Raw genomic sequence first — 13,115 nt, 5'->3', positions numbered from 1 at the left:
AGGGAGGAGGTAATTAGGTTTATGTATTTATTTTTAATGGAGGTACTGGGGATTGAGCCCAGGACCTCATGCTTGCTAAGCACACCCTCTACCCCTGACCTGTACCACACCCCCCCAAACCGTTGCTTGCTGAAGTGTAGCTCTGAGCATGTTGTTCCATTACTTATACATCTTCAGTAACTAAAATGGATTCTCCATGAGGGCGAAGACTATTATATTATCTGTTGCTGCATAAAAATCTTACCATGAACTTAGTGGTTTAAAACAACACACATATGTTGTCTCAGTTTCAGGGGGTGGGAGTCCATCATGGGTTGACTGGGTCCTCCGCACGGCTGCAGTCAGGGTGCCAGTCAGGGCTAGCTTCTCATCCGAGGCTCGACATGGGAAGGATCCACGTCTAGGCCCTTGTGGTTGTTGGCAGCCCTCTCAATTCCTTGCAGGTGGTTGGATTGAGGGTCCCAGTTTCTTGCTCTTCTGGCTAGAGGCTGTCCCTTGCCACAGGGCCCTCTCACAGCATGCCAGCTTGCTTCTTGAAAGCTAGCAGGTGAAAGTGTGTCACTGCAAGACAGATGTCAAAATTTTATGTAATGCAATTACGTACAGATACTCATGTACATTTCATCACTTTTGCCATATTCTAATGGCTGAAAGCAAGCCACGTGTCCCACCCACACACCCACACTCAATTTGGCGTGAGTGTGAATGCCAAGAGGGACAGGGATTACAGAGGACACTGTAGTGTCTGTTTGCCATGAGTATCTACTTACTGTGTTTTCAGCACCCTGAGCAGTGCATGACACGTACTAAGGTCTAATATTTGAATGAATGAATGGAGTGTGACTATTATGTTTCCAACTCCTTGTTTAAGCCTTTTGCTTCACTCCTCTTCTGTTTCAGAGACACTGATTTATCCTTGAGAATCTTCTACTCTCATCTGTCCTCATGGATGAACTTCAGGATGTTCAACTCACAGAGATCAAACCACTCCTGAATGATAAGGTAAAGACCGCTGATTTCACTAAAATATATGTAAGTCTTTTCTTCTGTGATTAGTTCATTCTCCATATTATCTGAATGGTAACTAACTCAAAACATATTTAGCTTGACTTTCTATGGAGAGAATGTTTCCAAGAAATATATTTCTTAACCTTCTTCTTGATGTCTTTCCTCCCTTTTCTTTCTTCCTACTTTTGTTTCCACAGGCCAAATTCAATTAAGTTATCTTCGAAATTTTCCTATTTTACAGATAGAGATGTGAAGCAGAAAGTGTGAGAGTAGGGGTTGACTTAGAACCCGAGTGTCTTGATTTCCAATTTCTACAGGAAGAACTTCACAGCCATGGCTGGTGCTGTACATGGCAGTACTCTCCCTAAAGTTTGTCAAGTCTGTGGTGTGACCTTTCTGTCCACGTTGAGGGTTTCCTCAGGGATGCCTGGGGTGGGTAATACACCTCATTTTTACATTAGTGTCAGAGAGCTACACAACAGCCACCAGGATTCTGCAAGTAAAGAGTGCTGTGATGATAGGAGTTACCAGAAAGCTAAGCAAGGCTTATCCTCTCTCACTCCCTCTCCATTCAGTAAATGTGCCTGAAACCCCTTCTTTTCAACTCTACTCTTTTGGTTTATTGTCATTGTCCCTATTAAAATACTGTTCTAGTTTGGTGTGAATGAGCCCCTGGCATCCTTTCCTGAGGGGAGTGCTGATGGAGAGTAAGGGTAAAGATGTGTGAGGTCAGGACGTTGGTGGGTAGGGCTCCAGAAGAAGATGCTGTTGCCTGTTACCTTTTTTGCTCAAAGCAAGACCATTTACCTGCAGCTTCTGGGGCTGATGACTCACTGTGTGTTAATTTGCTATTGAATACCCTCAGCCCCATTTTCAGCCCCATTCTCATCTCTGTGACCTCATCTCCATCCTCACCCTCGCTCCCACCTTTATCTTTCACCAGGTTTCTTGCCCTCTCCCTTGGCAAGCTGCACAGTTTAAATTCCCATTTGGTTTCTCCTGCTGCTTCCCTTCATGTGTTCAGAAAACTCTCTCCTTTAAGTACTGTCTTTTGGTGTATGTGAAGGGCTCTCCCCAAAATGATGTGCCGTGAAGAGGAGGAAGGAAGTAAAATCTGCTCCTGAAAAGCTTTAAAGCCACAGAGATGAATAGTTACAAGGCATGTTGCTGTAGGCAGTTTAGCTTCAGGAAGGTAGTAACCTGTCCTAAACCTGACTGATCATCAGAGTCAGCTGGGAAATTACGTAAAAATACATAATTTCGTGGGTCCCACTCTAGAACAACTAAATTTGAATCTGAGGGGAGGGGGATAGGACACACACACCGCTCTACAATCAGCGGTCCTCAGCCTTGGCTGCTTATTGGAGTTACTTGGGGGAGATTTTAAAATGCCCAATGCTTAGGTCCTCCCTCCAGAGGTTCTAATTGAATTGATCCAGGGTAAACTTTTTGAAAAGCTTCCAAGATCTGAGGACTGGGGCACAAGTAAGAGGAGGATCCTTCCCTGACCCTGGAGGTCCACAGGATGCCTAAGGAGGCACCTACATGAAGTGTTGCAGGAGTTCATTGGATATCTCACAGAGAAGGCAACTGGAAAAGAAAAGATTCGGTGACCGTGACCATGGAAAAGCATTGCTAATGTCTGGGTCCTCATGTCTGAGGCCACAGTGATGCTTTGGCTGTGTCTGATGTGTGCCCAAGTGCTATGAACAGAATTGTGCTCCTTTCCCTAAAATTCATATGGTGAAGCCCTAACCACCTTTCCCCCATGTGACTGTATTAGAGATAAGGCCTCTAAGGTGACTAAGGTTAAATGAGGTCATAGGGTAGAGCCCTAATCTGATAGAATTGGTGGCCTTATAAGAAGAATGAGGGAGAGAGAAAGAGAGTGACACCACCACCTCCTCCCCTGGCCCTGGCCGGGAGAGGACACTTAGATGGCTGCCACCTGCAAGCCAGAAAGGGATCTCTCACCAGAGACTGAACCTTGATCTTGAACTTTGAGTCTCCAGAACAGTGAGAAGATAACTTTCTGTTGTTTAAGCCACTCAGGCAGCCTGAGCCATCTAAGACACCAAGCGCTGTCTCACTTCCTAACATCTGTTAGCTCTTCTTGATGTGCTTGTGCTGTTCCTACCCACGTCCCACGCTCCCTCTCTCTCCATCTCGTTCCCCTCCCTCCCCGGGAAGTGTTCCCAGCGCATCACTATTCATGAGCGCCCCCTGGTCCAGCCAAGCTTTACAGAAGTAGAATTGGATGGTATCATTCCCAAACAAAGAACTCTACCCCACTACCCCCACGCACTCCCCCCCAGTGTGTCAGTGCTTCTACCTTAGCTCCGTAAGTGGGCGCTTTTGCATACGTTTTGAAAGGTATAATGATGACAGTGCTTCTCACCCATTATTTCATTTGATCCTCCCAATAGTCTGGTGATACAGGACACACAAATCAATTTGTTTACCTATTGCTGATGAGGAAACCAGGCTCGGAAAAGCGAAGCAGCTTACTCAGATTGCGTACCTAAGAAGGCCAGCTGTAGGGCAGGGTTTCTCAGTCTTGGCACCGTCAGTGTTTGGGGCTGGAAAGCTACTTGTTGTGGGAGACCGTCTCAGGTACCGCAGGGTGTTTAACAGTATCCTTGGCCTCCACCTACTAGATGTCAGTAGCACCCCTGAGTTATGACAACCCAAAATGTCTCCAGACATTATCAGGTGTCTCCTGTTGAGAGAACCACTACCATTAGGGTTTAAGCCTCCAGATTTGAATAGGAGGAAATGTCTTGAAATTTTTGTTTTGGGGAAGTTTTTTTTTTTGGCCTGTTCTGCTATTACTTATTAAGCTCCTTTTGTGTGCCAGGTGCTTTACATCCCTTATCTCTTTTAATCATCAGAGTATCCCTTTGCCGTAGATGATATTATTCCTCGCTTAGCAAATAAGAATCTGACTGAAAGACTGGCTTGCCCAGTCAGTAAGTGGCAGAGCCAGGACTGATACCCACGCCTTTCCTGCTCCAAAACCTAGGGCCTTTGCGCTGTGTTCACCCTGTAGATGTTTTGGCATCCCCTCGGAGGCTTGCCCTCCCCCTTTAAGGGAAAGCCAGGAGATGCGTATTATCTCACTTCATCTTTCTGTCCGTTCTCCTCATAGATGTACTCTTAGCCAAAGACATCAGTACCCTTCCCGGCTTTGGGAAGCTAAAGGAAGTCTAGGCCCAGCCTGTTAGGCAGCAATTTGTCCTGAGATGACTATAAGGCAACATTCTCAAAATAGCTTTAAGCAAGGCTTATGTTAACTTTCCTCTTGTCATTTGTTGGTACTTTTCCCATTTAATTTTAGTATGCCTGAGATTTTGTCTATGGCTCAGAATTGCAAAGAAGTGGGTAATTTTGCCATGCTTGTTTTGGCTCCAGTGATGAAAAGAAGCACCTGCCAGCACTTCTGTTTGTTTTTTGGAGGCAGAAATTGCACAGGAATATGACATGATTTTTTTAAAATAGCATTTAACTATTTTCAGAGCATTTTCACAAATACTATCTAATTTGAATCTCCTAACCTCTTGTGAAATAAGTAAGCTAAAGGTATTTTTAAGTCCATTATACTTATGAGGCTCAGAGAGATTATGACTTATCCAGCGTTAGTGTCCAGTAAGGTGGTGAAGCCAGGAGTGGAACCCACCGCTGTTGACTGCAGCCTGATTCCGGGGGTCTAGGGCTCTTCCCACCATCTGTGGCCTCTCGTTAGCTGGTTGTTCCAGCCTTTTCAGCCAACAGACCTAGTACAAGCAGGAGAGAGCTGACTGGTTTGTGCTTCGTTATCCCTGCCCTCTTCTACCTACTGTTGGTTCAGATACTGCTGAGCCCACAAAAGCCAAAGACCAGGCGTGAGAAAACAAGCAGGTGGCCACAACTGGCTTCTGCAGAACTGAGGAAGTATCAAGAAGAAGAATAAATATTTAGTGGGGGGAACAGAAACAATGTATTTACTTTGTTTTGGTTGTTACAGTAGAAAGTGAGGTAGATCCTACAGCAGTTTAAGTTTTCTTTTTCTACTAGTGATTGGAAACATAAGCAGGGGAGGAATGGAGGATGCTAGAAGAAGCAGGGAGAACCCAGGGATAAGCCTTTTTTGTAACCTCCAGGGAAGCAGAGATAGGCAAAGGGTTTATGCCAACGTGTCTTTAAAAAAAAAAAAAGGGAAAGAAACATTTATTGACATTTTCATTAAAGAGTATTTGTGAAGTGCTCCAGTGCTTGGACTGTTCCCCATCTTTCTACTTTCTGATGGTAAGGATTATTGTCCTTTTTTAGTAGAAACGCCATATTTTATTCTCTTTGACAGTTTTTAATCAGCTTGCTTCTAAAACTTTTACTATTGTAACAGTTCCTCCTCCTCACTTTAGTTCCGAGCACATCAGTTGTATGTAACCCTTTCTCTTTGGTATTCATTTCTTGCTCAAATTGAGTATCTCTGTTTTGAGATGCTCATAACCTCTTCCAAAATGGTATTTGTTGCATTTTCTAAACGTTTGGGTAAGGACTGGGAAGAGAGTGGTGAATCAGACACAGCCCCCCACATCAAGTTCCCAGAACAGGTAGATTTGCTCCAAATATCTTCCTGTTACTAGTTAGTTCTAAGGTCTTAACGTATTGTGTCTTTCTTTCCATTATATCTGTTGCCTTCTGTCCTTTGAAACTATATGTTCCTCTTGGCTAGATCTCATTTTGGGAAACTACATTTCTCTTTTCTCTAGCAGTTACAATTAAACTTTCCTCCCTGCCTTCCCCCCTTTTTTCATACTTCTCTTCATACATTGGTGTTTTCTCAGTTGCTTTTTGCTTTTTCCCCAGGTTGAGCTGAGAGAATTACTTGTTTTTAATTTGCTTTCTTGAGCTGCTTCATTTACCTTCTGTATTTGGCACTGAGCCTCCACCAGGAAACACTCCCCTTAACTACTTCTATCTTGACTGCAACTTTCAGTAATGATTTCTCTTTTTCCTTGATTTTTTTTTTTTTGAGTAAAGGTAGATTTATTCAGAGAGATACATACTCTGTAGATAGAGTGCAGGCTGTTTCAGAAGGCAAGAGAAAGGCCATGAGGTGTGGGGGTTGGGTGCTTTGTTTAAAGTAAAAGTAGTTACACACTCCATAGACAGAGTGTGATCTGGCTCACTCAGAAGGGGGGGCAGCCCTCCTTGATTTATTCTTTTTTTTTTCTCTCTCTCTTCCTCCACATTATTCTTTTTTAATTTTTTTTCTTGAATCCCTTTCTGCTACTTAAGTCTGCTTAGCGCAAGAATCTCCCTGAACATGGAATTAATGGTATGTCCAAAATGGACAGAAGAATAAAAACACCCAGATCCTGAAATTTCTGGAAGTTTTGTTGGAGTGGAACCATGTACCACAAATATCAGAGGCAAATTCCTTCCAGAATGCACCTAGTGAGTAGTATTGAATTTTTAATGAGTTCAGAGAATTTGGCTACTGTTGACCACAGCCAAGTGGGGACCAGCTAATGCTCTCCATTCAGAAACTCTGGATGCCAAACATTGTCATAGCCTTTCTCCAGGATGATAGATCACTCATGAAGCTTGAAGCCATTCTCCAAGAAGATCTGGCATCCCTTTAAAAAAAAAAAAGACAGAAAAACAAGTGTTAGGTAGTGTTCCTCTGATTATTGGTACCTTTTCCCCGGGAATCTAGCTGTGTACATTGGATTAAGAACCCACAGTTGTTTTTCTGTGAGGTTCTCAACAAGGCAGAGATCACTTTGGTTTCTGGAGAGGATTGCCTCTTTCTGCTTTTGACATTTCTTTTTGTGCTCATCTCTGAGGCTTCAGGGCCTCACAAAATGCTTCATGACTGTGATCACATGCTTGTGAGGAAGGGAATTCATGCATACAAGGACAGCTGCTTCTCAAATTGCTCATCAGAATTTGTCTCCATAGGGAGGGTATAGCTCAAGTGGTAGAGCACATGCTTAGCATGCACAAGGTCCTGGGTTCAATCCCTAGTACCTCCATTAAAAAAAAAATTAAAAAATAAACCTAATTACCTCCCCCTACCCCCGCAAAAAATAAAAAATAAGAATGTGTGTCTCTATTCCATGACCAAGATTTTATTTTAGTTCAGACTAGAGTGATTTTCTCTTATTTTTTCTAGATGATCTCTAAAGGAACCTTTGGGGACTCTGTAAGATTGACGGTCTAATATGATCTGTTTTGACATCATTATAAATTATTACTCAAAAGATTAAGTGACTCTTTAAATCATATATTACTAAATACTAAGTTACAAATATACTTTTTGTGCCATAACAAATCCCTTTTTTCTAGTTTTCTAATAATGAAAGGTGAAGCACATGCTTATTGTAGAAAAATATAAAGACAATTGCAATTGCCATAATCTCTCTATTCAGAAATAGCTGCTATTGCTAATGTTTTTTTCATCTAGTCCTTTTTAGTGCGTATTTTAATATAGTTGAGGTCAAACTGTGAAGACCATTTTATAGCTTATTTTATTTTTATCTAATGACCATATCATGTCTTAAACTGGAATGCAGTGGAAGTTTTGTTTGTCCTTGATCCGAAGTCTTAACAAAAATCTTTTAACATTTAATTTTGTTATATTGGCTTACTCATTTTGTAAACATATATCAGGCACCTGATTTATACCAGGCCCTGTATTATATGTGGTGGAAGGTACAAATTGAATCAGGGACCAGGGACTCACTGGCTGGTCATTTATATCCTTCTACAAATGATCTACCCTAGTCTGTGAGAGGGCCCTTCCTTCTGCCTCTCACAGTCTAACTAGAAATTAAGCACAATGACTTCTCTGAAGGAGTTCTCCAGAATTTTATGGGGCTAATGGGACCGCGGGAACACTATGATCCTTTTTGCTGGTGGCAGCATTCCTTGGAAATGTGCTACCCAGTCCCAGCTGCATGGCATCTTAGTTATCTTTCCATGCTGTGACTGCATCAGGCTTTATTTTGTGAACTTGGTTTCATGCCAGGACTAACACTCCAGACTAGCTGCCCCTACCACTTTCTCGTGTTCTCAGTGTCATCTACAGTCTCTCTGTGATTGGTAATCTATTGTGACCTTACTGCCACCTTTTAAAGAAATACGGGCTGTTCATCCATAACCTTATTCCTTTAAAAGCTTTCTGTCTGGATCAGTGCTGTCCTGCAGAAGTTTCTGCAATTGGTGGAAATGCTCTGTATCTACACTGCACAATAATATAGTAGCCACTAGCCTCATGAGTTTACTGAGCATTTGAAATGTGGCTAATGTGACTGCGAGACTGAATTTTAAATTCAGGTTAAATTGGCACACGTGGCTAATGGCCGCCGTATTGGAGAGTGGACATTGTATTGGACAGTCTACATCATCCCAGCTGGCTCTGCTCGTTCCCTTCACAGGGAGGACAGTTTGTTTTTTGGGGTTTGTTTGTTTTTTTAACCACATTTGGCTGTGCTTTTAACCTCTCTGTTTTGTCCTGCCAGCAGTGTGGGTGGTAGGATACAGAACTGTTTCTACGAGGATCTCCTTCAAGTGGGGTGGGATTGCTTAGAACTCCCTTGGCATCAGGTATCTCGATCTGCTCTGGAGGGGCAGCTTTTGGGAAGGTGTTTATTATTATTGCAGCTGCACACCTTCTGGGAACTTGTAGACAGATACATTATGATAACATAGTTTCTGAAAAATGAGAGGTTTTTTTCAGGGGAGGGGCTTTTATTTTAAGAAAAATGAAATCAGAAGGTTTTTTTTTTTCTCCCAAACACATCACTCATCACCCTTTTTATAGTCTTACATCATGCTCTTGCAACTCTGGCATCTAAAATGCTACAAAAATGCCTCTGAGTCATCGCTACTGATTTTGTGTGTGTGTGTGTGTGCGCGCACAATCAAACATTACTATGATATAATCTCATTTTAGAAGCTTGGTGAATTCTCCCTAGATCTTTTGACTGTGTTCTACTTTTTAAATGATTCAGTGATTTGTCCTTTTTCTTATCAGCAGTTTCATGGGATGCAACAGATATGCCAGTGTATTAAGAACCCTGTTTTATCTTTCTTTCTTTCCCTCCTTCAGTGACGCTGTCTTTCTCCCTTGTTAAATTTCAGTCTTCCGTTTCTGATCCATCTACATCTTTCTCTTCTTAATTCTTTCTTTGCTTCCTTGTCCTGGGCACTCTGGCTCCTGCCTGCCTTTGCACCTCTCAGGGTTGGCCTCCAGCTCCTTTCCTTCCAAGTAACCCCCCTTGTGGGTTGTGAATGTGCTCTCAGGCTCTGACCTATGTCTTACTCTGCCCACAAGTTCTCCCTGCTCTCCTTAGGTAAGGAGACAAGAAGTTACAGACTTTACTGGGAAACCGGGCTCCTTTCCTTCATCTTCATAGGAAACCCACCAAAGTGTAACCTCACCTCCAAAGACTCACCTTTTACTGAGACGTGTTAGGAACCCACCCAGCTGCCTCTGAAGCCTTTGGAAGGGAACCATTTTGGTTTTAGGGCAACCAAGAGGCTGCACATGCACTGCTTTCACTGTGAACTGAATTTGCTGCACATTTGGGGAAGCCACATGGGGAAACTGACTGTGTTTTCTGCCTTCTGTTGACAGAATGGTACACGAAACTTCCAGGACTTTGACTGTCAGGTAAGGACTGTACAAGCACCGAGGAGGGCTGTGTACAGGACCTCTGCAGTGCTTCCCTCCCTGTGCTGGTGGTCTTGTAGAGGTGGAGCTCTCTTCATAGCTAATCATGACTCCTTCATGTTCTTTTGGTTATTGGATCTAGTTTATTTAAAATGATTAGCTATTGTGTTCAAAAATTGCCTGCCCAGTACCTGTTCTGTGGTTGCAGGTTATTGGGTGGAGCTCTCTTTTTGAAATTAAGATCTTTCCTCAAATGATGTTGGATACCCTGGTCACAGACATCAAATAGACGGTTGTCACCTCACTGCAGAAAAGGTGGGGGAGGGGAATTTGAAGGGGAGACTCACCAACAACAAAATCTTTTCCTAAAAGAAAAGGCCAAATTAAGCTTTATTAATGCAAACTGCAGCCATCTCTTGGTTTTATCTTTGGAAACGCAAAATTCAGCCTGACGCATCAGTATTTTCTTAAATGATAAACTGTTCTTCTTAGTCTGCTTTTGCCTGTAGCTCTATTGCCACTTTGGAAATCAGTAAAGTGAACCAGCAGCTAGCCGTCTTCCTGCTTTATCCCTTGACTGGCCCTGAAAGAAACGGGAAGGACTGAGTGCATGGAAATGGGAACCTTATAAGCCCGTGACTCTCCTACTTTTGAGGTAGAGGTCATAACAGTGGCTGTCCGCAGCAACGTGAAGTAGACTAGGCGGGAAGGGAAGGTGCAGGGAAGTGAACTTCCTTGCGTACAGGATTCAGCCAACTTGTACACCCCCAGGCAAGTGGATATTTTCAGGTATGCATTTTATGTTAAGCACAGTGAAATCTCTCCATATAGTATTAGCCTCAAAATGAAGAAGTAATATCTATCTCATAGGCAAACCAGTCATAGCATAATGACTTATTGGGTATCTACTGTAGATACTGAACATACATCATCTCCAGTCCTTGGAGCAGTATCACAAGGTGGTTTTTATTATAAATGAAGAAATTGAGAATCAGGTTCTGTAACTTTCCATTGGGTGGAATTAGGGTTAAGAAACCCCATTCGTCCTGAATCCATTGCCCGTTCTTTCTTACCTGGAAATGGCCAGAGCTGAGATGTGGCAAGGAGTTGAGTTGTATGTAAAGCTGGGGTTCCTTGGCAGGACTCACTTTGGAAGGGGAGGGCTCATAGCATTGTTACAGATTTTTGAATCTCATGCCAAACATCTCTTGGTGTGACTGTTTGGTGTACTTTACCTTTACAACAGAATCAGCCTGGTGTTGTTAGGGAATCAGTTGCTATAGACTCTTTGCTCAAAAACAAGAAAGTTATTATTTTTTGGTACGTGGTGGCAATCAAGTTTGGGTTTAGTTGTTTTTAATTTGATCTGACTTCAGTTGTGGTTTGGATCCTAGGTTGAACCAGTTGAACTTGATTGCTGTTAATATTTGATATAATTTACCTAGAAGGAGATCATTTGAGAGGTTGACAGTAACATTTAAGGTGAGGAATTCCAGAATTAGTATATATATACTCTCACCTAAAAGTGTGGAAGCATTTATTTCCATCAAATTGAGCATCCCCTCCCAAACCCAAATTGGACTATTTAAAAAAATGTGCTTATTGCAAAATAGATAAGAAAATACCAAAAAGTAAATAAATAAAAATCACCTGTTACCTCACCAGTGTTAATATTTTGGTATATATCCTTTAGGATTTTTTTCGCAGATAAATATACTTAGATATAAATGAAATTGAGTTTTAGAAATATAATTATCAATCACTTTTTAATATTAAGGCTTAAAAATAGTCTGGCAAAAATTCTTGATATTTTGGATGAAGTTTTAATATAACATATTCTAGCCTCATTAAATATAACTTTACATTCAGTTCTGATACAAATAAAATGATGGCAAGTGTTTGTCACTATTTGTCACATGTCTGTCACTGGTTTTGAATGTACATGGTCTCTGTGTTCTAAAGAAGGAAAAAAATCATAGGCTCTCCTTTTTTCCTCCTCTCAGCACTCATGAATACTCTTCTGTTGCCTTTCCCATCTATCTCTTTGTTAAAGGTTTATGTGATGTTCTGGAGACTGGGTCAGGAGTCTAGAGACAGATGATAAAAGATCCAGGAGGTAGGAACTGTGACTTGAGAAGTCTAGAGTGGCCCAGTTTGCCTGAAGGCTTCCTGGAAACCACTGTGCATTCTTAGGAGACAAAGCAGAGCAAATCTAAATCCAGCATTGTCACTTAGGAAAGGTATTCAGCCGTGTCATTGGTTTTGTTTGTTAGCATAACTATGGCACAGGGTTAACGGAAGCCAGTTAATCAGCGCTTCCTTCTGATCTGTCTTGACTCAGAAAAATCTTTAAAGAATCTTGGGTGATATCCTGGGAAGTTATTTTAGCATCACAACCAAGCTTATAAATTTAGTCTGAACTGCCTTCCCTGGCTCCCTGCCCCCTGCTCTGTTTTCTTTACTAATCAGCTACATGCTTTTTGTTTGTTTGTTTGAATAATTGAAAATATAGTTAAAATTGTACCATTTCTCTTGGTTCTTTGATTGTCCTAGTGACTTCATTGCTATATAGCTCCCCTGAGGCAAACAGCAGTTATATTTGGGTATAGAGTAATGAGGGAAGTTGTTAGAGGTTACATGCTTAGAATTGATGAGAAAGGAGAAGGCCTTCTGCCAGTTGAAACAATGAATCAGTAGGCTTATTGTCCATCAGTCTGCTTTAGTGCTGCTTAATTTTCCTCTGCTTGTGAGACTGTTTGAAAATTTGGAATTAGAGCTGAGACAAATGGTATAGCTTCTCTGTGTATATGATATATTGCTTTAAAAAAGTAATTACAACTAGGGGTTAAGAGGTACAAACTACTATGTATAAAATAAATAACCTACAAGGACATATTGTACAACACAGGAAATATAACCAATATTTCATAAAAACTTTAAATGGAGTGTAATCTATAAAATTTTTGAACCACTGTGTTGTATACCTGAAACTAGTATAACATTGTAAATCAACAATACTGTAATTAAAAAAACGTGGATTAGTAAGGTGGATTGAGGGGAATGACAGGTGTATGATAATCAAATATAGTAAAATATCAATGGCAGAATCCAGGCAGTACATATACAGGTGTTAAAATTATTTCAACTTGGCTGTATGTTTGAAAGTTTTCAAGATAAAATATTGGGCAGTTGGGGGAATCAATGTTTAACTTTACAAAAAAGTACACAAAGCTGCTTTTAATTTTCAAACAACTCTCCCCATAGACAATTCCAGTGCTTCTCTACATGCACACATACTTTTTTTTAAACATTTTTTATTGAGTTATAATCATTTTACAATGTCGTGTCAAATTCCAGTGAAGAGCACAATTTTTCAGTCATACATGAACATATATATATATATTCATTGTCACATTTTTTTTCCTGTGAGCTACCGTAAGATCTT

At 41.3% G+C, this 13,115-nt stretch overlaps 1 protein-coding gene across 2 annotated transcripts in view; it reads left to right on the top strand.

Moving 5' to 3' along the window:
- The window catches only part of NDRG3 (NDRG family member 3), a 60,888-nt gene that overhangs the window by 15,284 nt on the left and 32,489 nt on the right, over window positions 1-13,115 (top strand). The window contains exons 2-3 of one of the 2 annotated variants that reach the window (XM_015237838.3): window positions 901-1,002; window positions 9,635-9,670. In XM_015237838.3, coding sequence (XP_015093324.1) covers window positions 946-1,002; window positions 9,635-9,670 — 93 coding nt within the window. In that variant the 5' untranslated portion in view covers window positions 901-945. The remainder of the gene's footprint in view (window positions 1-900; window positions 1,003-9,634; window positions 9,671-13,115) is intronic. The other variant, XM_006202570.4, reaches the window with a different exon arrangement.

Source organism: Vicugna pacos, chromosome 19 (assembly GCF_048564905.1).
Source record: "Vicugna pacos chromosome 19, VicPac4, whole genome shotgun sequence".
Taxonomy (NCBI): Eukaryota; Metazoa; Chordata; class Mammalia; order Artiodactyla; family Camelidae; genus Vicugna; species Vicugna pacos.
The sequence above is the reverse complement of the archived record's forward strand: the minus strand, read 5'-3'. Positions and strand labels throughout refer to the sequence as shown.